At 31.5% G+C, this 24,234-nt stretch overlaps 1 protein-coding gene across 4 annotated transcripts in view; it reads left to right on the plus strand.

The window, feature by feature from the left end:
• The window catches only part of LOC148628364 (forkhead box protein P1-like), a 47,648-nt gene extending 40,870 nt beyond the window's left edge, over positions 1-6,778 (plus strand). For all 4 annotated transcript variants that reach the window (XM_088586100.1, XM_088586106.1, XM_088586091.1 and 1 more), the window contains exons 13-15: positions 102-180; positions 1,103-1,251; positions 2,019-6,778. In XM_088586100.1, coding sequence (XP_088442226.1) covers positions 102-180; positions 1,103-1,251; positions 2,019-2,247 — 457 coding nt within the window. In that variant the 3' untranslated portion in view covers positions 2,248-6,778. The remainder of the gene's footprint in view (positions 1-101; positions 181-1,102; positions 1,252-2,018) is intronic.
• Positions 6,779-24,234: the final 17,456 nt, after the last annotated feature.

Consider the following 24,234-nt stretch of genomic DNA (forward strand, 5'->3'; position numbering starts at 1 on the left):
TTATAATAATTTGGACAAACAGTAAGACAAATTTTGACCTATATATAATTCATAAAATATATCTAGATAAACAATTAATGCTATTTTTTTCTGTTTTATAGGAATATGTCAATAAGAGAAATCCCTAGTCCTGGATCTGATCCTGTAGGTTTTGGTGACACATTAAATGCAAGCTTGAGGGTAAGTAGTATTCTAATAGGTTATAATTATTTGTCTTGATTCAGTTTTATGCTTTGAATTTAGAGGTATAAGATACTTACCCTTACAGTTTATCTGATCTGATTTTAGTAGTGTCTTAGTATTGTATTATATCATTGCATGGGAAGATGTGCTGGAGTCCTTCTTTTCTTTCATGTGTCCATCATGCTTTAATTCATCTGTAACCCTCTTTCCAGAATCAATGTCCTTCATTGGAATTTGATCTAACTTGAAACATACATAGTTCTTATAAATATTGTAAAGCCTATTTATTTTCCAAGGCCAAAGGTCAAGGTTACAGAATCAATTATTTTCAAAGTAAGAGAATGCCACACTTCAGATTGCCTTATCTTGTTCTCGTGTAAGTTATTTAGGTAATCACGTACCGGTATATGCTGTTTCTTGAGAAAAATTAAATTGTTTTAAGTACAAAATATACCAGTTTTATATATTGTAAATTTAGATATGCTGTACACGTGTTTCAAGGAGTAACCTCTCATCAGCAGCATTAAAATCAAATATGTAGGAAGATCATGATCAAAATATTAGTTTTTGATTGAAAGAGCAAGCCAAATCCATCATCGAGAGGTTCTACCATACGCAATGCAAGGAATTAAGCCTCATGATTGAGATTATAATGGAATTTCAGGATTTAAGGAAAAGATCATTTTTTGACTAAATCACTTCCACTTGTCTAGGAGCACATTCTGCAATGGTGATATTATATACTCTCAAACATTGTCTTAATGACTACTTGTATTCAGCAATAATCTGTCTTGAAAAAGACTTTGATTAAAATACCTTGATGTAGCACATTCTCTGTAAAATCTCTTTTGGAAGGTCACTGGAGACAGGTTTTACTGTACTCATATACATTAAAAAACTTATGACTATTTTACTATAGGCAGCAATAGAGCAGGCCAATATACATCTGATGACCAGTCAGAACTGTGTAGTTAGAGAGTCGTCATTAGATAGTGCTGAAGATCTCTCTATGAAGTCCAGTCGACATGAGAGTACAGAAAGCCTCTCAAGGGTAGACTTTTCTTATAGGTTTGTATTAGCTTGCTTGTAATTTAGATATTGTTGCTTGTGAGGACTTATTATCAATGTTTTAGGTTTAAATATTTTTTTAAGTTTCATTATTAAGCTTTAATTTAGGTAACAAAATGAATTCAAATTTCAAAGAACATTGTTGTTCTACTGTATTAAAAAAAAAAAGATTGCTTTTTAACATATTTCAAAATCAGTAATCAACACACTCTTGATTTATTTTTCCTTATTTTAGGGGACTTTTTGTTATAGAATTCATTATTTCCAGATTTTAATATGACATGCTTTAAAGCTCTTTAGATCATAGCTATGGTAAAAAAGTGATAAACACATGACCAACATTTCGCGCAACACATAGGCTGTGTCTATTCAAAAATGTGAAGAAACTAGTCCTTCTAGAATCAAAATAAATCACAGAAACTCCATTTTATCATTGTTTTATCATAGGTTGTCCATTTATGTCATTAATTTACCCTTTGCTATCGCTTGGGGTAAAACATTGCATCATAAATTGCCAGCCTGTGTTAAAAAAAATGATAAAATAGAGTTTCCATGATTTATTTCTAATCATTTTTTTTTTTACTAATACGCACATATAATTAATTTGGACAGGGAATTGACATAAATGTAGTATGAAGCATGTTAATTGTAAATGAGTTCTACTCTAGCAGGGTAAGCTATATTGACAGTGTTCTTGTAATGTTAAGTTTAAAATGTCTGTAAATGAATGTTAAATAATAATCAATCAATCAATTTTTCTTTTGTAGGGAAGATAATTCAGCTATTAAAGAGGTTGTAATTGAAGAACCTGTAGATATGGATAGTGCTCCTATGGAGAAAACTTATGTGAAGGAAGAAATAGAAGAAGATGAAGGAAATAGCCTTGATATGAAAGAAATTAAACTGGAACAGGACTCATCAGTTATGGATCCGTCAAATCATTCTGTTTTGTATGAATCTGAGCAGTGTCAATCGCCTGTTCATGAGCAGTCATGATGAAACTGTATTTTTTTATCATGAAAGTGGCATAAACATTGTAATATATGGTCACTTATGAATTTTAAAGATTTTTCTTTTAGATGTTAAAGCTAAAAAAAAAAACATTTGACTTTTGAATGTACTTGTGTGACACTGTGAATCCATAATGTCTTTGTTCTCTGGTAGCTTAAATGGATTCAGAAATTATTGTTGTGGTATTTTTTTTTATTATTTATCAGGCTTAGGAGCAAAATTTTGCTCTTCATACTTTTGCAGTATATTTAAAATTCTGTTTAAGTGTTAGTGAGCAGTTGGAAATGTGTTATTTCATTTTTGTGGAAGTATTACCAGTATTACTGATAAAATAATGTTTTATTGGTTTTGTCAATATATAAAACAATATCAAATTCCAAACAAAATGATAATTTTTCTGCAGCAGACATCAGTGGTCACATGACATTTGTGAATTCCATGAATTTTGTAGCAGAGTTTATTTCTGCTTTTGTTTCAGTAAAACCTAAAATTTGTAAATAAAATTGCCAGGAATAATGTCTTTAAAGATTTTAATATGTTTGACTAATGTACACAAATTATAAGTTATCCAAAATTGGATTGATTAGGAAAACCATGAAAAAAAGTATAAGATATTTCTTAGTATTGCAGTGTAGTAATAACGACTACTATTTGGTAGTATTTTATTTTAATAGAAACATCACAATAATTTCTGAATTTTCGGATGAAAGATCTGTTTAGTAGAAAATTTTCATTTAAATGTATTTTAAAATGTTATATGTTGTTCTGATTTGTTTTGTTATATTTTTTCCTGTAGAGAGGGGGTATGTGTGAGAATCCCCCATGATTTCTGAAGTAGGACATGTAACAAAATTTACCAAGTTCTTGTCTTTAGAAATGAGTTTATGGGTCTCTTTTAAGTGCTAACAAATGATGAATCTACTATCATGACATTTTTAATGTGGTTTTGAACCTTGTTTTACATCATACTATAATGTTGTGTTTTGTTGTTTTTTTTCTCCAAACTAAGTCATAATCTTTTCACTATGTTCATGTGCATCAATCAGATGGTTGGAAAAATGTATTTCATCATTACTTGAAAACCAGTGGGTGGCCTTGGATTGACATTTTCATCCAGTTGGGGTTGTTCTCTCTTTGATATATACACCATACCTATCCTCATTATATTTTCAGTTTTTACTTACAGAAAGATGCACCAAGGCTAGCTAACAACCCTGTATTTCACTAGTTCAAATCATATAAATTTCATAGTCTTGTCTTTCACACATTTTCTCCATTTTTGTCAACTGTCAAATATTTACTAAAAACAAAATTGACTTGGCTGGTGTGTTTCTTTCTTGCTGATCATTCTCAGGAACTTTTAATCATTGCCTCTAGTCTAAGAAGCAACTAGTAAACATTATCATAGAAATGTGAATTATGTCTTGTGAACCCACATATAGAAGTTTTATTGTAAAGTCTTTGACCTTATCAATTATTTTTCATGTGTTCTACACATGAAAAATTGGCATTCTAATGTAATTTTAAAGCATTAATATTACTGACAAATATTTATTGCATAAGCTTTAATTACAAGTCTCCAGTCAGGCATAACCTATATATAGTATCGGTATAAGTTTTTAACCATCAAATTTTCATCTTATGTCAAGAATTAAGTGATCAGTCTGTTTTTCAAACTTAACAGTGTTATAGCGAGTAAAATAATAAACTTCAAGGGATAAAGTTATTATCAGATAAAATGTCTATGATAATTTACATGGCAATTGATGAGGGGATTTAAATTTTCCATTTGACGTAGATTCAGATACCTATGTAATAACTAAAAGTTTGAATCTCCTGACCAATTGTACAATTCATAACCTTAGACAGTTTTATCAGGAAAGATATCCTGAAGTTTAGTACTTTACTTTCTGTAAACTGTTCCATGATATTATTAGTTTCTTCTGACTTTAATTTTGATAGTTTTCTTTCCAATATTTGTGTTAAAAGTGACTTAATTATAGTGTTTTAAGAATGAATGTTTGTTGTGAAATTATTATATTAAGGGGTTGTTTATGATTAAAATACTGATTTTTCTTATTTCATTTTGTTCTGTGCACTGAGAGTTCTTAAGGAATTTCTTTCACTTTTTAAAGATCATCAATCATGCTTTAATAATGAAGTAAAATAAAGGCTATACCAAGTTAAGCTGTAGGTTCTTATCCCACTTTCATTATAAAATTTATATTTATTTATTTTTGGTGACCTGAAAATTATTTTTATATATTAATATGAATTTGATATATAAACTGAAGAAGGTCTGTGGCTGAAGCGGTTTTTCAAAAGGTTTCCCTGGGGAATTTGAAAACAAAAACTTATTAATTTGAATAGAATAGATATTCGTCACACTAAAACTGTGAATATGTTATGATTTTATCATTGTAAATATTTGTACTTGAAGTATTATGCCCTGCCCTGCCAGGTTATAAATGAAAATGGCTAAAAACCTTTCACCTGCCCTACCAATTAAATGTGAGTTGGATGAGAAACTATGCAATAATTTGGTTTGTCCTAGTTGTGACATACTTTTATATTTACAAGATTGTGTTCATTTCTTTTTCACTTGTGCAAATTGTTTTTTTCTTTTTTGTTTGTTTGGTTTTTTTTTTATCATATCTTGTTGTTTTTTTCAAATCAAAATTTGTTTTTCATTTCTTTTTCAATCGTTGTTGAACTCAGTATGTCAATTTAGTCAGTAAAATGCTTTTGAGCTGGAACTGCAAGGCAGGCATATATATTTGTTCCCTTTGTCTGTATATCTGTTTGTTTATTTCAGTTAACTTTATCAACAAATTTAGATGTTTTGAATGATCCACAGATGTACATGAAGCTATACATTTTGATAGTTGATGCTTTACTAAGGGAGATAACTGGACCAAGTTGAACATCTTCAGGGTTGAGGTTAGAGTATTTTCCCATACAGTATTTAAAATTCTATAGGTTTCATTGGTGACTTTAGACAACATATTTATTCTTATTTTTCACAATTTGTGGTAAATTAATGAAGATGAGAAATCTTGGCTTTTTTGTCACACCTTATAAATCACGAACATGGTGTTGGACTTTCGAAGTTATTAAACTGAATATAATGATGAATAATTTGGAGAATTTATAACAATGATATTAAAACTCTGCTATCTGAGATTAACTTTGGTAAATATTCCTTTTAGGAAGTATGCTAGTATAAAGCTAAATGGGATATTCTATGATGTTGAATGGGAGGAAATATGTAATTGATTCATTCTTTTCTGTAAAGAGTAAAAATTCTAATGTCTTCCACACAAAGTACTTCCTTCCAGTTTCATTATGATTTTATTTATCTGTTCTCTTTATAGTTAATGTGGTGTTATACATGTTGAATAAGTTGTACACTTCATCCAAGGGAGACACTCGTATTTAGAAGTGAGTTGTTTTCATGTCGACCACAAAAAGTACCCATCTAGTAAAGCATTTCATGATAGATGTAGCCTGCATAACTATAGATTTTCTTCTTTTTTAAACACATCATTTTAGTATCTGGTTTTTGATTTAGAATTACTTTCATTTCATTGATTATGTACATTAAATTTTCCAAGATTTGGAATTATTGAAAGATGTTTATATTAAATGTTTTTTTTTTTCACATTACAAATTAAACACATCTATTTTAATTAGGGTTTTTTTTCACTTCGTTTTGTTAATGATCTCTGTTTTGTGGCATTTTTATGTGTTCTTTTTTTCTTCTGTATTTTCTTCAACCACTGTTTATATCTCTATTTATAAAACAGAATTTTGTTGTACTCTTGCTCAAGTGACCAATCCAAATTATGGAAAATTTTAAATAATGTTTCATGAAAGTGCTGCCCCTTAGTTATTGACAAATTTTAATTTAAAAATGCACTTTTCCAGATGACATTGAAAAGTTCACATAAGGAATTGTCAGTATTGCTTTTTAGTCTTGTGCTTTAATTGATATTTGGTATGAACTATTAATTAAGATTTGTTTCTCAGCTAAATTTTTATAGTGAATATCCATCATTTGCTCTCAAATCAAGTTTAGATTTGAATATGGACAATTTTAGCTGTAAAGGAACCATTAATGGTAACATGTTATTCATCTTTCATTTATAATGTCACTTCATTCCATATTTTGTTCCTTCACAATCAGCTACAACCACCTTACTCTGAAATAACAGAAAATGTGGTGTGTGTCTCCATGGCAACATATTTGTTACAGCATTTCTTTTTTTTGTTCTTTCATTCTCTAGTCATTATGTTTTTCTCTGACTTATTTCTGTTGTTTTGAATACAATTGTTTTATGCTGAGTCATGACTTGAAAAAACAAGGTTGGAATTTTTTTTAATGTTAATAATATTTGACTTGTTACTAAATGAAAATGTACTGATTTTTTTAATAATGTTTGACAATTATTTTGTTATAATGTAAATTATTGTAGAAATTGTAGACAGTACTGATACAGTAAAACTGTATTTTGAATTTTTTGACTTTTTTGTATTTTTTTTAATATTAGTACACTTTTTTTATTGAAAAAGTATAGGTCTGAGGCCAGAACCCTCCATGCTGACCTAGGACTTTTCAAAGTTCATTAGCATATATCCTGGACCTTCAATACAGTACAATGAATCTCTAATGAGGCTTTTTGATTATATCAGGTGGAATTTTGATGTGAAAACTACAAAGGCCTCAGACTTTCCATCCTAAAAAGCAAAGAAGTTGGTTCGGTAAGGGCAAAATTTGGTCTTTAAAACAAAGAAAATTTTATATTGTTTCTTTTGCTCTTTAATGTGTTATATCATTGATTTGAATGGTTAATGGTAATTATTTGAACACATAAGGTCATAAATGCCCTTCAAACTTGGCTAAGATTGGGAAAATCTTTTAAAAAGGTTGGAAAACACCAAATTTTGTGCAGTTTTGTCACTTTCAACAATGGCCACATGCGTGTTGACTCTCATGCTTCATATATTTTGTGTATAATTGTCAGTTACAACTAGTGTAAAACTATGTCAACAGATGTGTGGCCACTTCCGTTCCACGCATAATCTATCTTGAAAATTGCAGAAATGTTAAAAGTGAAAAGTTTTTGTAAATGTTACATAAATGCATACTGTTGTTTCTGGAATAAGGTCATACATATCGTCAAAAACATCTTATATTCAGTGTTTGCTACCATTTAATTATACTACTCGTACCTAGAAATCAGTTTTAATCAAATTTTCAAAAATGCCCCAATTACCAGGCCAAAAGGGGTCCTTACAGATCTTTCTCCTTTGAATCCATGAAAAAGTCCAGTTTACATGACTCCCATGAGAAGTACATTGTAATACACCATATAACTAGATATTTTTTCAAAACCAACTTTGTTTGTTTAATGTTCAAAGTAGGCATTACTTTACAATTTCTTAGTCCATTTTGGAATAGAGCTAAGTCCAATCAGAATGCATAAAGATTTCATATTTATGTAGTTTCAATTCTGCAGTTTATATGGACAGGTAAAATAACACAAAATGAATAATTTGATCACATGAAAAATAGCAGTTTGACAGTAATAACATAAAGTATTAAAAATATATGTTTATCGTAACATTGACTGATAAGACAGTGATCCCTGTTGTAAATCCAGACACACTTACATCAGGAAACCATCCCTAAAAGGAAAAAAACTGCACAGAGCAGCAAGTCATTTGTTCTATATGGTAAAAAACTATACAATTTTGTTTTGTTATTTTTTTTTCATTTATTCATATCAACACATACCTTTATCCTGAACCAAACCTAAGTCTGTTGTCATTGACTGATAAGGACATCCTTATGTTAGTAGCATCAACACTGTAAAAAAATCCTGATGCACAAAAAAGATCAAAATAATCATAAGGAAACATAATAATGTGTTATAAAATTAACTTTAATCATATACATAGTACGTAAATCGTGAAAGCTGTCTTTCACATCAGGAAATAGATAATTCATGCAGTACTTCCAGAAAATGCCAACCAATCCTTGCACAGAAAACTTGATTTTTTATACCTGGTTACAAGTAGTGTCTTGGTGCATGTCATATCTTCTGTGTTTAATTGACAGATTTAAGTCTGTCTGTTCTTCCACACAAGGTAGTTTTAATAGCACCTTTTAAAACTGAATGAAGACAGTCATTTTATTTAGCATTATTATTTAATTGATATTGTTAGTTTAAACATATTTTATTGAAAAATAATACCCATTTTGAAAATACAATTTACATTAAAGGACAATTGTTCCAAAACAATTGCCAAGGTCTTTCCCTTCATTTTTTTTCTGAAGCCTCATATCGGCTTTTTTACTATGATAATTACTACTGAATGAATATCGTTTGAAATGGATGTGAATTCAATTGATGATTTTTATAGGATGGTCAGAAGATTGTGTGAAAGCTTGAAACTAATAGTTTATAAATATTTGATTGACAGCTTCCGTGTCGTCTTCCGTTTGAACAGTTAGCTGGTTAAAATGGAATTAAACGTCTAGTAAAAACAATTCATTTTTAGAGTTTGAGTGTAAAAGTATTGAAATTGTTTCAAATAATTCGTACAGGCTAAAAAAAAACGAAGCTATTAGTGTAATTTTCATGATACATTTTGCGTTGATTCTATTTACTACGGTAGGCAAAGATCTTGTCTTAAAGCAGCATTAGCTGTCAAATTCGTAAATTTTTTTTCTGTTGAAATATACATTAACTTTGAATTATTTATACTAATTTGTACTTTTCCTGTATAATTGCGTTTGATATCCACACAAAAAATGCATTAAATGCATGAAATAGGTGTCTATATATTTATTGTCTTGCAAGACAAATCGTACTCGTGTATTGCATCAATTTATATCGATCGTTTGAATTTTTACGCCTCAAATATTCGTCAAATTTCAAAAATATGGTATAACAGGAAAGTTCGGGGAACGAATTCAAACGTATCTTAACACAAGCTTATTGTTGTAAATGGTTACTATCATATTGAATTCTTTGATTTATTTTTAAATTAATCATTCTGATTACGGAGGACATTAAAAAAAAACGCACACACCAAAAATCACGATGCATCATTGCAGTGCACTAGCTTGCGTTATATTCAGGTTTGATGTCGGTTTACATGAAACCCCTTGATAAATGAACACAAACTCTCTGACATTGCATAATTGAACTACAAGGCGTAATACCACCATTTCATTTGTCCATTACTTTCTATGTTAAATTCAGCTATTTATAAGGCTCATAGCAAATTTTACATGAGTACAGAAAGGTGCTGGAGGGGTTTCATTATGATGGACACCCTTTAACTTAACTCTCATAGAAATATCAACATACCTTATATGCCTTCTAAGAAAGAACCGTAAAGTTGAGTAGCCAGATGCAGGAATTACTACTTCCGTTTTGAAATTTAGCGATATCAAGGGAATAGAGTTTTTGTCCAGAATTATTTTACCATACACTTAGAAAAGAATGATGGAAAGTATGACACGTTGAACAAAATCTGTTTTCATCATACAGATCATTTATCATTGAAATAAACGTCCTTATATACATGTCCCTCTCAACTAGCTACATTTCTCAGTTGCTACGCTTTATAGCCAAAATGCTACAAGTTATCGTATAGACACCTATGTGTCATGTAAAAGCGCTTAGCTTCTTGGCACCTAGTTTCAGAGACACATACATTAGAATGATTATTTCAAAAAGCAATATCACCTAACCACAGACTGACATCATTTTTGAGAAATGCATTTTCGAATTTCCTATGCCATCGTATAAGCAAAGTTTTATTTTTATTTGTCATCTCCGGGCTTCTGATGTCACGAGGCGGTAACCGTAATAAAAATACACGATACAAAGGATGATGCATCAGGATGGTTTCGGGGTTATACGACCTTTTTGTTAAAAGATTGGCAAAAATGAGCGGCAAGTAATAGCCTGGAACAGGACGTGTATTCCCTGCCTGGAACATTCTTTCTTCATGCAAGTTTCTTGATCGGAACCATTGCCCCATTTTTGTAAATACTTAGTGTATGGATCTGCCAGGGCCTGCATGAAATACCTGAAAACAGCTCTTCCAATTGGTACTCAGCATACCTTTTTATATTTCATTTCTATGAACGATGACTATTCATTATCTCGCAGAGTTTTCATTTCTATCTAACCATCAAAAGATTTATTATGCGTCAACAGGGATTATATATTTAACTCCTTGGCGGCTTTAACTAAGAATAACGCATTTCTAGGCAATTTGAATATGTCGACAGTGAACGATTGGTCTATTCGGGTAAAATGCATTGCATATGTCAACTACTTTTAATAGAATCGTTGACAATTCAAACTAAATTAATCAGCATAATTAGTAAGCAGTAAAAGTTGTTTATTTGCGTAAATAGTATCAAATAAATTATGATGTATTAGAAATACCTATAAAGTGGACCTAACCATCTGCATCTGAACCTTAATAAGGTAAGCCAACGGGACTATTTCCCTGGAGTAGTGCAAGACAATTGCAGATGCTAACAGGCTTTACAAATCTAAAGGCTCTGGCGACTGCTATATAATTCTAATATTCGATCTAAATTGATAAAAATCGACCTTGATAACTTCGTATGCATGTGACTTCTGGTGACCTTAATTCGCGCATGTGCTGTAAGGGTCACTACTTTAGTAACAAATCTGATTGCAAAGCGAAAGTGATTATTCAACGGCAAGGAAGACCGACGGACTCGAGCCTTATAAGAGAAAAAGTTCGAAATGATCCTTTTGAAATTTACTTATTGTGACATAATGTGGCTCAAATATGGTCATTATTCATTTGAAAACTAATCAAGAAATAGATGAAATGAAATGAAAACAAAACACGTGCTTACCTGTGTATCCGTTATTGTTATTTTTTACCAAGGTTAAAGTATTTTTAACCCACGTGTATGTCCTGTCGGCCATCTTCGGAAGTAATTGCGAAAAATAATTAGATCAGAGCTACCGGTCTCCTCTGATTAAAAAAACCGTTATTTTCACAATATTCTGTAGGTATGCTTTGCAATTGCAATACTACAAACTTATTTCATTGAATCAGCAAAATTGAGTAGAATCAACACTGAACAAATTTGACAGCTACTGCAGCTTTAAAAGATAGAGAATTTTAAAGGGAGGTAATTAATCATCAAAATTAACAAATTTTCGTTTGAAACCATTTGGAGTAATGACACTGACCACGAAATAATAATAATTGCACATAAAGACAACTCTTATCATCAATTTAGCCAGCACTCCACAGTTTAGTTTAGTTTCGCACTTTTGGCTAGGGATGAAAAATGACATAAATGCAATCCGGTGGTTGCTATAGTGATTAAAAATGAAGAATCTATTGTTGATAAAACATTTTCTGAAAAAAGGGGACTTTTAAAAGTATTTTGCAATGTTTTATATATTTTCAATGTTGAAGGGGCTTTTTTTCAATGACAATTTGACTTCATTGTGAAAGTGAAAGTAAGTCAATTTTTTACCATGCTAAATTTAATAAGTGGATTACAAAGTGAAATAGCTCAAAATCTAACCGGCGATGCCCATATGAGGAAGGGGTTTTTGAAGGGAAAAGTTTGAACAGTTTCAGGGATTGAAATAAAAATTTCAGATATTTTGCGGGAAATTTGATATTTTTAAACCTGATTTTATGAACTTTTTTGCAAATTTTGGCATATTTTTGCATGGTTTCTATGGTAACCCTATATGCTGTGGGTAATTTTTTTCCAGAAAATTTTTACTGCATCCTGAAGGCCTTGGCTTGAGCTATTTCTAGATATATAGATTTATAGATGCTTGACAATTTTTTAAAGTGATAAATGTTACAAAGCATCAGATTACAAGACCAAAATTATGCAGTTCTACAATACTGTGGAGTGCTGGCTTAAAAGAGTAGAAATTGGAAAAAAAACTGTTTCGACTAATGATTTTCGACTTAATTATGAAATGACCTTGACCTTTGACCTTGGTATTTTTAAGAAGCATTCAACTTACTGATCAAGAATATATGGTTGCTTTTCATTCTAGAAAATGGCCGTTGCTATGGCAAAAACACTAAAAAAGTTTTTGGCCAATAACTCCTACAGCGTTGAAAATATTGAATGGAGCCCTTATTTTTCTTGTAGAGTTTCTTGTCCAGACCTGAACAACTTTGCAATTTACATTACCCCTCTATTTCTTACGGTTTTGGCTCTGTACATGGGGAATTTTAGTAAAAAAAAATCGATTTATGGGCGGTAACTCCTACAGTTTATAAAATACTGAATGGAATCCTATACTTTTCTTGTAGAGTTTCTTGTCCAGAACAACTTTTGCATTTACATTACCCCTCTATCTTTTATGGCGGCTCTGTACATTGGACATTTTTAGTCAAAAATCAATTAATCGGCGATAACTCACTTACAGTTGGTCAGAGGATTTTGTAATCGTGGAATTATTGTAGATCTTGATAAGACGAGTATTTTTCCCGTTTCATGTTTGCTTCTATCCATTACGGTTTTCAAGGAATATCCATAACAAGGCTCAAGGTCACCGGAGGTCATCGAGTGATACAATTTTGGAAACACCATATGTCACCTAGGGTGAATGGTGAAAGTATTATGTTTCTACGCCTTACGGTTTTCAAAATGAAAACAATGACGGAAACTGATTTGGTTAAAGTTAGACAACTCGTACAAGGAATAGTTTGAGTACAAGAAAAACATTATGTACTTGTCAATTTGTCTCTATCTACACAAGTTTTTCCTACAAGACGCAAAAAAAACGACAAATTGGTGTTAGGGAGATAACTCAGGGCGCGTTAACTTCGTCATTTCCCCGGAAGTCCATAACGCATAGTCCTAGTGATCCAGATCTATAGTGTGAAGTGTCGTAACAATGTGTCGCATATTTTTCTTGCCAAATCAATTTTAAGAATTTACAGGAGAAAAATGATAATAATCCATTACGGTTTTCAAGGAATATCCATAACAAGGCTCAAGGTCACCGGAGGTCATCGAGTGATACAATTTTGGAAACACCATATGTCACCTAGGGTGAATGGTGAATGTGTTATGTTTCTACGCCTTACGGTTTTCAAAATGAAAACAATGACGGAAACTGATTTGGTTAAAGTTAGACAACTCGTACAAGGAATAGATTGAGTACAAGAAAAACATCATGCACTTGTCAATTTGTCTCTATCTACACAAGTTTTTCCTATAAGACGCAAAAAACGACAAATTGGTGTTAGGGGAGATAACTCAAGGCGCGTTAACTTCGTCATTTCCCCAGAAGTCCATAACGCATAGTCCTAGTGATCCAGATCTATAGTGTGAAGTGTCGTAACAATGTGTCGCATATTTTTCTTGCCAAATCAATTTTAAGAATTTACAGGAGAAAAATGATAATAATCAAAAGAATTACGGTAAGGTCCCCCCGCTGTGGGTGAAAGACCTTAAATATACAATTGTTCAAGCATTTACAGGCCATCTTCCGTTTAATTGTATATCGACTTAGTTTACTTGTACAGTGCTCCATAAGTGAAGGACTTATACAATTTACTGAGAAAAACGTTGATAAATATTACTTTTTGAGAAAGACAGAATTAAACCGTGGTATGAAAAACAATTATCAGTCAAAGAATTGAAATTAGGCAGGAAAAGAAGATAATAAAAGAAGAAAATAAAGAAAAAAAAATAAATACAGCTAATAATAAAATCACACAAAAATATATATATGAAGAACTCCCAAAATAAGATAAAGAAACAAAAAAAGAATATTACGTTTCATATTTGCAGGTCTAATTTGTAAATCTCTGGCTTTTCAATATCATTTTTTGTACTATGAGAATCACTTTCCTGTTTTAATAATCGTCTAAACTTTGTGAGTCAAATAACAACAAAAGTACATCTTTTATAACAGGAACAGTTTCATTTCTCAAATCATTACATATATTACATTTGAATTAATGTTTATTAGATTCGACTGCTTCATAAATACAGTAAGAAGACAATTGATATTGTTGAGAAATATCCGGATTCATGGAGGTCCGTAACTCAAAACATGACTAATTATTATTGGCCTCTCCTTACCTAGATGTAACTTTAATGTAAGTTAAGGCAATGCCAATCTAACCCTACCGGTGCACCTGGTCCATGTTAACAGCCATTAGTGGAGCCCGAGTTGCTCGTTTACTTCTGTTACGTAGTATGTATTATTTTGGTTATCTTATGTTCTTTGTTGTGTTTTTCTGTTTTCCGTGTCTGTTTTTTGTTCCTGGATTACATTCGTTTGATTTCTGCTAGGATCTTGGTTCCCTTGATTACTCTTTTAAACCATTGTCTGAATATAGCTGAAATATTGCTGCTCGGACGTTAAACCCCAACAAACAAACAAACATCTTTTAAACCGGACAATAGCAAATTGAAAAGAAAAAGTTTTCACCCAACGTTTTATTTTTTTCGACATTAGGCGATTCGACTAGTAGTCGAAAGGAGAAATGAAATTGTGGTAAAACACCTGCAATTAGCTTATTTATGACAACTGCCTATAGCTATTTATTTATTGATTCTTGGAGTCGTTAAAGGCTTAAAACCTCCTTGAAGATCGATTGAATATATATTTTACTTAGTAGAAACATTTGTTATTCCTCATGTTAAATATAAAAATGAATAATGTACTTAATTTGTTGAATTTTAAGTCTCTTTTTTCTGTTATTATGAGACTAGACTCGTTTAACAGACCAGAAAAAATCCAAAGCAACTAGGTTGATTGATTGTTGGGGTTTAACGCCCGAGCAGCAATATTTCAGCTATATTCAGGCAATGAACATGAAATGGATGATAAAATGAACATGAATGATGATGAAATGAAAAAAGGGATGGGACACAAGGATAATAGGGTTGACAAACTTTGATTGCCACTAGAAAAAAGGGAGATGGGTAGGATCGGTCAATTTAGCCTCCTGTGGCGGAGCGCAAAGGTTCCTACTCCTATCGAATACCGCAGCAGGGTTTTTTAACGTGCGAGGAACGTGGCATCTTTCCCAACACGGTGTACCACTATGGTTTGCGGTCAGATTTTCCGTATTATAGCCTGACAACCATAGCATGTAACACGCCAGAGGTACCCCATTCCACCACCAGAGGCACACATCCCAGTTGCTCTGTGATCAGAGCGCCTAGCCACCGGCTAGTTTTCTGAGCACTATTTAGTCGCCTTTTACGACAAGCTTAGCGCTGCTGCAGGCTATTTCTTTTGACACCCGGACCTGCACGGGGCCAAAGCAACTAGGCAGTGTCTGAGGTATCTTGATGATGTATGGTGTTACATGGCTTAATGTATACGATCGTTATACAATTACATGCACGTAAGGATAATCTTTCATAAGAATAAGTTATATTTAAGTATTTTTATTTTTATGTCATTAACATTTATTTCAGGCATTGTATGTATAATAGACAAGAAAGAAAAATCCATGCGATAGATGATTTTTTTTTCCTGACAAAAAATAACTATCTGTGAAAAATAAAGATGACTAACTTCACTTGGTATTAAGGGAAGTGTATGTTAAGCGGTCATATATGTTCGGTATACATGTATGTTGAACATTGTTGTATATTTAATATACATGTAACCTTCAAGATCGTTAATGTGACAAAGATAATTATGCTTAACTCGTATGCTATTTAGATTTGACCTAAAATGTTATATGGCCCAAATAAAAACATTGCTCTCGGTTAGCGTGGTTCTATAATTACAAACAATAATTAGGCTATTCAGAATTCCGATAAGTTGACATATTGGAGCAAAAAAGATGCCGATCGATAAGTTTCCTTTTAAGGAAGTAATTTTCAAAACTGTTTTTATAATGAATAAATTTTAAAGATTGTGCGGTTGGAGTATTTTCTTTACATATTCATGACTTCGATATAGATATCAAACTGTTATAAGCAGTATTTACATGCCAACCTCTATTTTTTTAGGAGGGCAAGAACGGTTCTTCAAAGTATATGAAAAATGAAATTACAGAAAATCAAAAACTAACGTGGTCGAAATGATGAGACATTAAAAATGGAAAAAATAAACCGAAAATTCTTAGTTTACAAAATCAATACAATATGACTTTCTCAATTTGTCTATCCATTTCTGAAAAAAAACAAAATGTGAACATATGGGCATCTTGTAATTTATATGATGTGGCAGCATTGAATTCATTATTTAACCTTCCAGTAAGAATCTATTTAATTTTAAATTTCTGATACCTTTAGGTATAACATTAACTTTGAAAATGTGGTGAGAGATTTTTTTATACTTATTTCTATTTACTTATTTCTATTATTATTATTGTAATTTTTTTTTTTTTTTTTTTTTTTTTTTTTAAATCTTATATCTCAATTTTTAAAAGCTAGTGGGTCTTCTATCAAAAAGTGAATAACCCGGCGTGGCCATACAGTACGGTTTATGATTACATTAATAAATTGTAAATGTTTTAGCCTGGATTTGGTAGAATATAACATGTAGTTTTTTAGTGTGAATATTTTTTAGTATATTTCAAAAGTTGTCTAGATTAAGGTTCATATCATTTGATTTACAAAATATAAGATACAGATTCACTAAGTATATCAGTTTCATGTCTGTGAGTAAATGCATTGTTACAGATCTTAGATACATTGTGTATTGAATTTCACTTACAGAAAAGTGGTCGGAAAATTAAAAAAAATTGTATAAAGTTTACAGATTTGTGAAAAAAATCAATAGAAAGTCTTTAAACAGATATCTTCTAGAATAAGCACAGAAGATTCCAAAAACGACTTTTTGTTTTATACCTATTTGTTGTTTAGATGGATTTTTTTTTTTTCGTGTTTTCCCCTTTTATTAGTGTTATGAAATATTCAGTTGGTGTTAGATTGTTGTTTCTATTTTATTCCATTCGTGAGTGAACACTTATACGGAATTTTATACCATAAAACATGGTTAAGATCTTACTACATAACTTTTTTTGATACAAGGGACATCTAAAGCAGTTCTGGTATTTCAAGAGTACCTTGAGGACTACTTATGAACAAAATAAACTCTTCGACTTAATCTTGTGGAGTAAACGTTTTTATTTTGATAAGTCGCAACAAGGTCGTTTGCAAATATTTACCCAATTGAAAATCGCCCCTCTAAACACGGTCCTGTGCTGATATCAGTAATTCTGTGCACGAGCTGCCTGCGAAGTGATCATAGTCAACAATCGCCATATCACAGTCTCTTTGTACTGACTACCAAAATAAAAACAATTTAATTGATAGCACTTAAATTGAATTAGCAGCGTCTTTTACCTTATCAAAGTTGTAGACAAGTTTAAATTCTCTACCAGAATTATCGACAAGGGGTTTGTATTACTGACCTCCACTGTTTTAAACTTTATAGCACTTTTGAAACGGATTTAATACTTTGTAGTTTGTTACAAATAAAGTTAAAAATTCTCCAGAAAGTTAAGGAGATGCTTGTCGGTTCGAATGGATTTGATTGGTTGTTTCGTAAATCTCTTTACTCCAATACATCTAGATTTACATTCTATAAACAATTTTTTAATCATAATTAATTCATTTAAGATATAGACATGTTTTGCTGGTAGTCAAGTTGGTTATTCCTCTGTTACCAAAAACGCCATTTTGGAATTGCAAGCAAGTTCGCAGCTATTCAAGATATAAAATCGCCTTTAAATAAGTATGCTTGTAAATCTTTATTTAAAATGGAGTCCATTAAAAAGGCGGTCCAGACTTTTATTGATACATTTTGCCCTCCGCCACCCCACTCCCCCACCAAAAAAAAAAACACAACGAAAGTGACAAAATTTCAAAACAAAAGAGGGGGTACCAACAACCTGAAACCCCAACGCATCCGGATCACTTCATTGATTAGGACAGGACGATGTTTTTCTAATAAGGACAAAAACAATATTCCCGAACTGACAAATTTAGGCCATCGCCAAAGGGATAGAGAAAAGGAAAGTTTAACAAACGGCAATATCAGGGTGAAAACCGGGAAGTTGGAAACCACTGCAATGGTCTTGGCTTAATACAAATATTTCCGATAGAAATGGTGAATTAAACCATGCAGTTTTCACAGTGTATTAAACATCCTGCTTCCATTTTGGTTATTTCTTTTAGGCATATTTCAACACAAACGGGCAGCATCAAAATTGCCATCGGACAAAATCGGTAAAACCAGTAATCAATACTGTACTAAAGATATGAACAAGAAATATATATGTAAGTGAAAATACAAGGCACTAATTACAATTGAAATTAAGTACATCTAAGAAGACACCAACTTCAAAATAAGTCTTGCACTTTGTGGGGAAGTTTTTTTTATAAACTTGGTCCAAAATGCTAATTATGGCGCATAAAGAATTATAGTCTAATTATAAATAGTAAAAAATAGCAAGTAGCACCATTTGCAGGGTTTTATTCCTATATAATTCATGTTCGTTGTTACATGTACACGACCGTGTTGAACTTTCATATGAAAGCATTTGGAAAAAGACTTAGTTCTCTTGTTGTTAATTTAAGTACCTTGAGCTCATTAAAAATCAAATTATCTGTTCGATATCATTCTCTAATAAAGTAGAGTTATCTCGCTTTAGTTTATGATACGAACACGGCACAAGAGAACATTAGGGAGGGTTTTCTTTATTTGGTTTTTGTTTTTGTGTTTGTTTTTTTTTGGGGGGGTTGTGTTTTTTTATTGTTTTTTGTTTGTTTGTTTGTTTGTTTGTTTGTTTGTTTGTTTTGTCTTGCACAAGAAGGAAAGTCAGTTAAACAGGGGTAGCTAAGTCTTGAAAAAAATAACCATTAATACATTCGTCGTACATCCCGTAGAACTTAAGTTACAATTACATGAAAGTTAAGAAAATAGAAAATGTGCAGAATGATTATCACTTAGCACAGGACGGCAGAACCAAAGACGAGGAAGACACGAACATATATAACTGGTGAATCAAATTTTTCATATATAAATTGTTAAGTAATGGGGGTTTTTGTCCATGGCTGAGTAAAAAAAAAAAGTGGGGCTCAAATTCGGAATTATTGGTTTTTTTTCGGAATAATTACAGTCCCCCCAAAATAAAATTGGTCGGTGCCTATTGGTGTAGTAAGCGCAGAGGCATGCAGGCGAAATTAGCGCAGGAATTTCAAAAGTTTTTCCATTACTGTCATTGCGTATTTGAAAAATCCTTAAGTTATCCCATGTCTATTCCTTTCTCCACATGTACAAGGACATGAAAAATAAATCAAATCAGAATCTTGAGACGGCGTGCACTACAATTTATTCACGACGGTGTGTTTTTATGTATATTATTTATATTTTTTGACAAACAAAGAAATTACAATTTTCTCCCAAACACCATAGTTAGTACTTTATTCCTACCTCTTTTCATTTAAAAAAAAAATGATGTCATAAACAAAATATGTATTTTTTTCTAGTTAAAGGTCCATTGATATAAATGAAGTACAAATGTAAATACACAATATACAAAATATTGCTAATAATAAATAAAGTATATCCTGTTTGTAGCCCTTGTCATACGGCAGGTCTAGCGCGCTTTTTCATATTGTTTTCTCTAATAGGCCATATGTATGGTCAATAACTTCCATAAATTTTCCACAGAGACGAGAATATGTAATTTGGCGCGTCTGTGTAAAATACTGAGAATAAATGATATTTTAAAAGAAAAAAAAAACACACCTCTTTACTAGAGTGCTTATATAACCTTTTGTCTCATTCCTGAAAAGTGCAACTTTTGGTTGCAATTAAAAGCAGTGGATTAAAGTGGGAATTAATGAAAATGGATAATAGCATTCAACAAATCCGGCATTGTTGTATTACCATTAAAACTTAAAACTAAACATATATTTAGATGTATGCAGAGAAAACTGGCAATTAAGTGATTTTACTGAATTTAAGTGGTTTTTTTAATATCTTGGCCGAAAAATGAAAAATAATTTTTAAAAAAAACTATTATTCGTCATAAACACAAGAAATAGACAATTCCATTTAGTTCCAACAAGAAGTCTAATTAAGTATAAGTCCCTGTTAAAATCAGGCAAAATGGGTAAAATCAGAAACATGCATGTCCAAAACCCACCTATCTGACACACTCAAGGGTGGTTTCTCTATTTGTAAACACCACTATTTGATATCTGCATCACTGCATTTGTTCATTTTTTTTCCTTTAGAATGTTTTTGACAGAGTAACATGCCCTTGAAATGCTCATTTTTAGTTCATTTCAATGAAGTTATAACTAAATTTACCAAAAGGATTTGGAAAACACCGTCTGTTTTCCTTGATTCTGATGGTGCAATTACACTTTCAAAATGGTGTTTTTTTTTCTTACCATGTTTCACCCACTGCTTTATTCTTACAGAGACTGACACTTTTTTACATAACTTAAGGATGTAAGGCATCATCACTCAAACGAACACAGTGACAGACAAATTTAAAAAAGAAAAAAAACAGCAGTTCCCGGGACTGCTCAGGATAATATCGTATAAAGTTAGACTTCTAAATCATGGGGACATGTAAGTATTTTTAGTAACACCCGAGTAACGTAAATGTATGGGAAATTATACTTCGAATCGCAAATCCAATAATTTTTATGAACCTAAATGACATTGTTTACACATCAACAGTCTGTTTGGCTAATTATTTCAAAGTAACACATTTATTTTGTAGAATTTTAACCACTGATACTTAAGATACGACTTAGGAAAGTAATCCCTTGTTTGGCCACTTACAGTTATATCGTCCAATATTTTTGACTTGGCAACAATGCGACATTTAAGATAACCATCATGATCCGCTAAGATGGAGAACCGCCCTGTTTGTCTGAAGGTTTCAGAAACACCCTAAGTGACTACCATGTGTCGTGTCGGGGTTATCGAGCCCGAGAGAGGTTTTTATCCAGTTTCTTTAAACATCTATTATCCCTTAGATTTTTATGAATGTAATTATATTTTTGAAAAGCTTCATGGTTGCTTTTGATATTTTACATGCTGAATTTAAAAAAAAAAACAAACAAATAAACCAATACTATTTAATACCTGTGAGATAATGAAGTGTCTTTGATTAAACTAGGTAAACATTTTCCGGGCCAGAATTGTAGCTTTAATCCGACGTAACGACTAGGTCTTCCAGCTCGTAATTGTTAAAAACAAAATACAAAAAAAAAACAATTTTAGAAATACGAAGATTTTGCACAGTGAATTTTTGTATTTAATTATCCACATGCAATAATTATGTGGTTTTTTTTCAAAAGATGAAAAAGTTACTAAAAAGTTTAAACTTTATATTTGTGTGGCCGCTGCAGTAACTTAATCTTGCATCTATTTTTTTATGGGGAACGGGATATTATCCTCGTTATCATACCACTCCACCCCTCCCCCGCCCCAACTTACGTCTTTATTGAGGCACTACTCAAGCTAAATTCATTAAATACTTATAACAATTTATTATCAAGAAATATCATTATGAAAAGGAGTATGGTAGCAATTTATAGTAGAATTTGTTTCAAATAGTTAATGTTTTAATTGGCGATTAATATCACTATATTCGTATGCACGACACTTAGCAATAAAAGGAAACTATAGCTGGAATCTAGATTTCATGACGGACCGAATATTAAAAAAAATCATAAGCTGGTGAATAGCCGATGTCTACCATATCTTAACATCTTATGCAAATTTATACGTTGTATCTACACAAAATTAGAATCCCCTGGGTAGTCATTTTTTTTTTTGGAGAATAACGATTTATATATGATTTCTTCAGTAATGAATTCAATATTTCATTGTGCTCTAAAATCGCGAAAAAATATGTACATATTTGGTATTCACAATTAAGATTTATGAGAATGATAGACAAATGAAGTAAGAAGTTCTGTATATCTAGAAAAAAAAATAATGTTGAAACAAAAATGAATTTCAGATTACTATTAGATTCAGATTAGTGGTCAATTACTTCTTAAAAAAAATTATAATAAAATATCTTTAAATTCAATGAAATCCCTACGTACATGTACATGTATATTATACGGTTTCGTTTAATCCAGTAGCGGTAATTGATAAAAAAAATAATATGGTTTAGAGAGAAATAAATTCAGAAACCAAAGAAACCAAAACTAAATGAAAAACTGAAAGAAATAATACCTAAACTTAAAGAAAATATGAAAGTAAAATTGAAGTCTCAATTACAGTAAATTAAAACATGACTTAAGTTATGTACATTACATGTAGTCATTTTGTAACCCAAAAATATGCAGTCGAGCAAAAGAAAACCAACTAAACTTGAACAATAACTTCATTTATGACTGTCAGAAAATATTTTGAAAAATTCATGTGTGTACACATTATGTGCAGGCACGGATCCAAGGACAAACATTGCCGGGCGTACACTCCTTAATATTTGTATGAAATCGAAATCTTGATTTTTCACAAATTATATCCCCAAAAATGCTTCTGTCTCTCTCCGCTCGGCATTTAATTCTATTTATGCCCCCAAACCTGAAATCATGGATCCGCCCCTGTATTTTGTGTAGCAATGCCAGTGGAGTAATAAAAAAGTAAATCAACCTGTTCCGTGTTTTTCAGAAGTTCTTCAGAATTGTCAGCGCAATGAAAATCTGGAATTCATGCAAATACAGATTGTATCTTCATACATTGCATGTATCTTAAGTATGTGTTAACTTACTTGAGATGTATATTAAATAAACCCTTTAACACAATACTTAGCTGTCAAGCACGATTAAGTGTCATTAATTTTTACAGAAATATTGTGACATTGATTCTGCACATTGTTTCTTCCAAAACTCCATACCCTGTATTTTGTTTTGTTTTGGTTTTTTTTTGTTTTGTTTTGTTTTTTGTTTCTTTTTATTTTTGTTTGTCTTTTTTTCTCTTTTTTGACACTTTTGCATCTCATTTTGGTGTTACGAACCAAGCTTTACTGAAAAAGAAGTGATATAGAAATGAAATCGAATTCTAGGTTCCTCCAAAAAGTGGACTGTCATGTGTATACATGTATCAAAATTAAAGACTTTAGTTCAAATTCATAACTACATAAAAATGGACATAGTAAAAATAATAGGCCAAATATAAAATATATTTTGCATCATTTGTTTTAGGGCTTATCTAAATTCTGAACATAAAAATTTATATCAAAAACTTGAGAAAAATACATTAATTGCTTGCTTTCAATTGTGTTTTAACCGAAAGTAGTGTCCTCAGACCGACATAGCAATTAACGAACTAATTAGTAGTCGATCAAATACATTCAGTTTTGTCCTTCCATTGATCAAATTTGTGATTATTCACAAAAAATATATATAATATATGCTTAGAAATGAAAATCGCCATGGTGTGCCTCCTCTGAAATAAAAACATCAAAACACAATTCTGACGGACTCGGGAAGACCAATAATAATAGATCATTTTCGGAGGAAAAGTACGCGTTGTTGGCGTGAAGTGTTCAGTGGCTTTAATCAATCGAGTATGACAAAAATTATGAGGCTCATCCCCCAAACTAATATCGATAATTCACCCTTGTGTGTCATTTCAATTAACTGCTGAGAATTTTGTGCATGTCTTTTTTTATCATAGATCAATATTATATTCAGCCAATGAGTTTCTAGACTTGAAAACACGTGTAGGTACAAGCGGTCATGGTTTAGCCGGAGTCTGTGAATGCTGAATTGATAGAACACCAGATTTCTGAACAAGTGCATATGTCATCACAATGGGTTCAGGCAAGTCTAGCAAAAGTTCAGCTATACGTGAACTTATCATAGCTTTTGTACTTTATATACTTATTTTCCGACACTGAATCTCGGACATGACCCTAAAAAAACTGGAGCCTAAAAAATATATAACTACCCTT

Source organism: Perna viridis, chromosome 1 (genome assembly GCF_037379345.1).
Source record: "Perna viridis isolate PV_CMFRI_1.1 ecotype Kerala chromosome 1, ASM3737934v1, whole genome shotgun sequence".
NCBI lineage: Eukaryota > Metazoa > Mollusca > Bivalvia > Mytilida > Mytilidae > Perna > Perna viridis.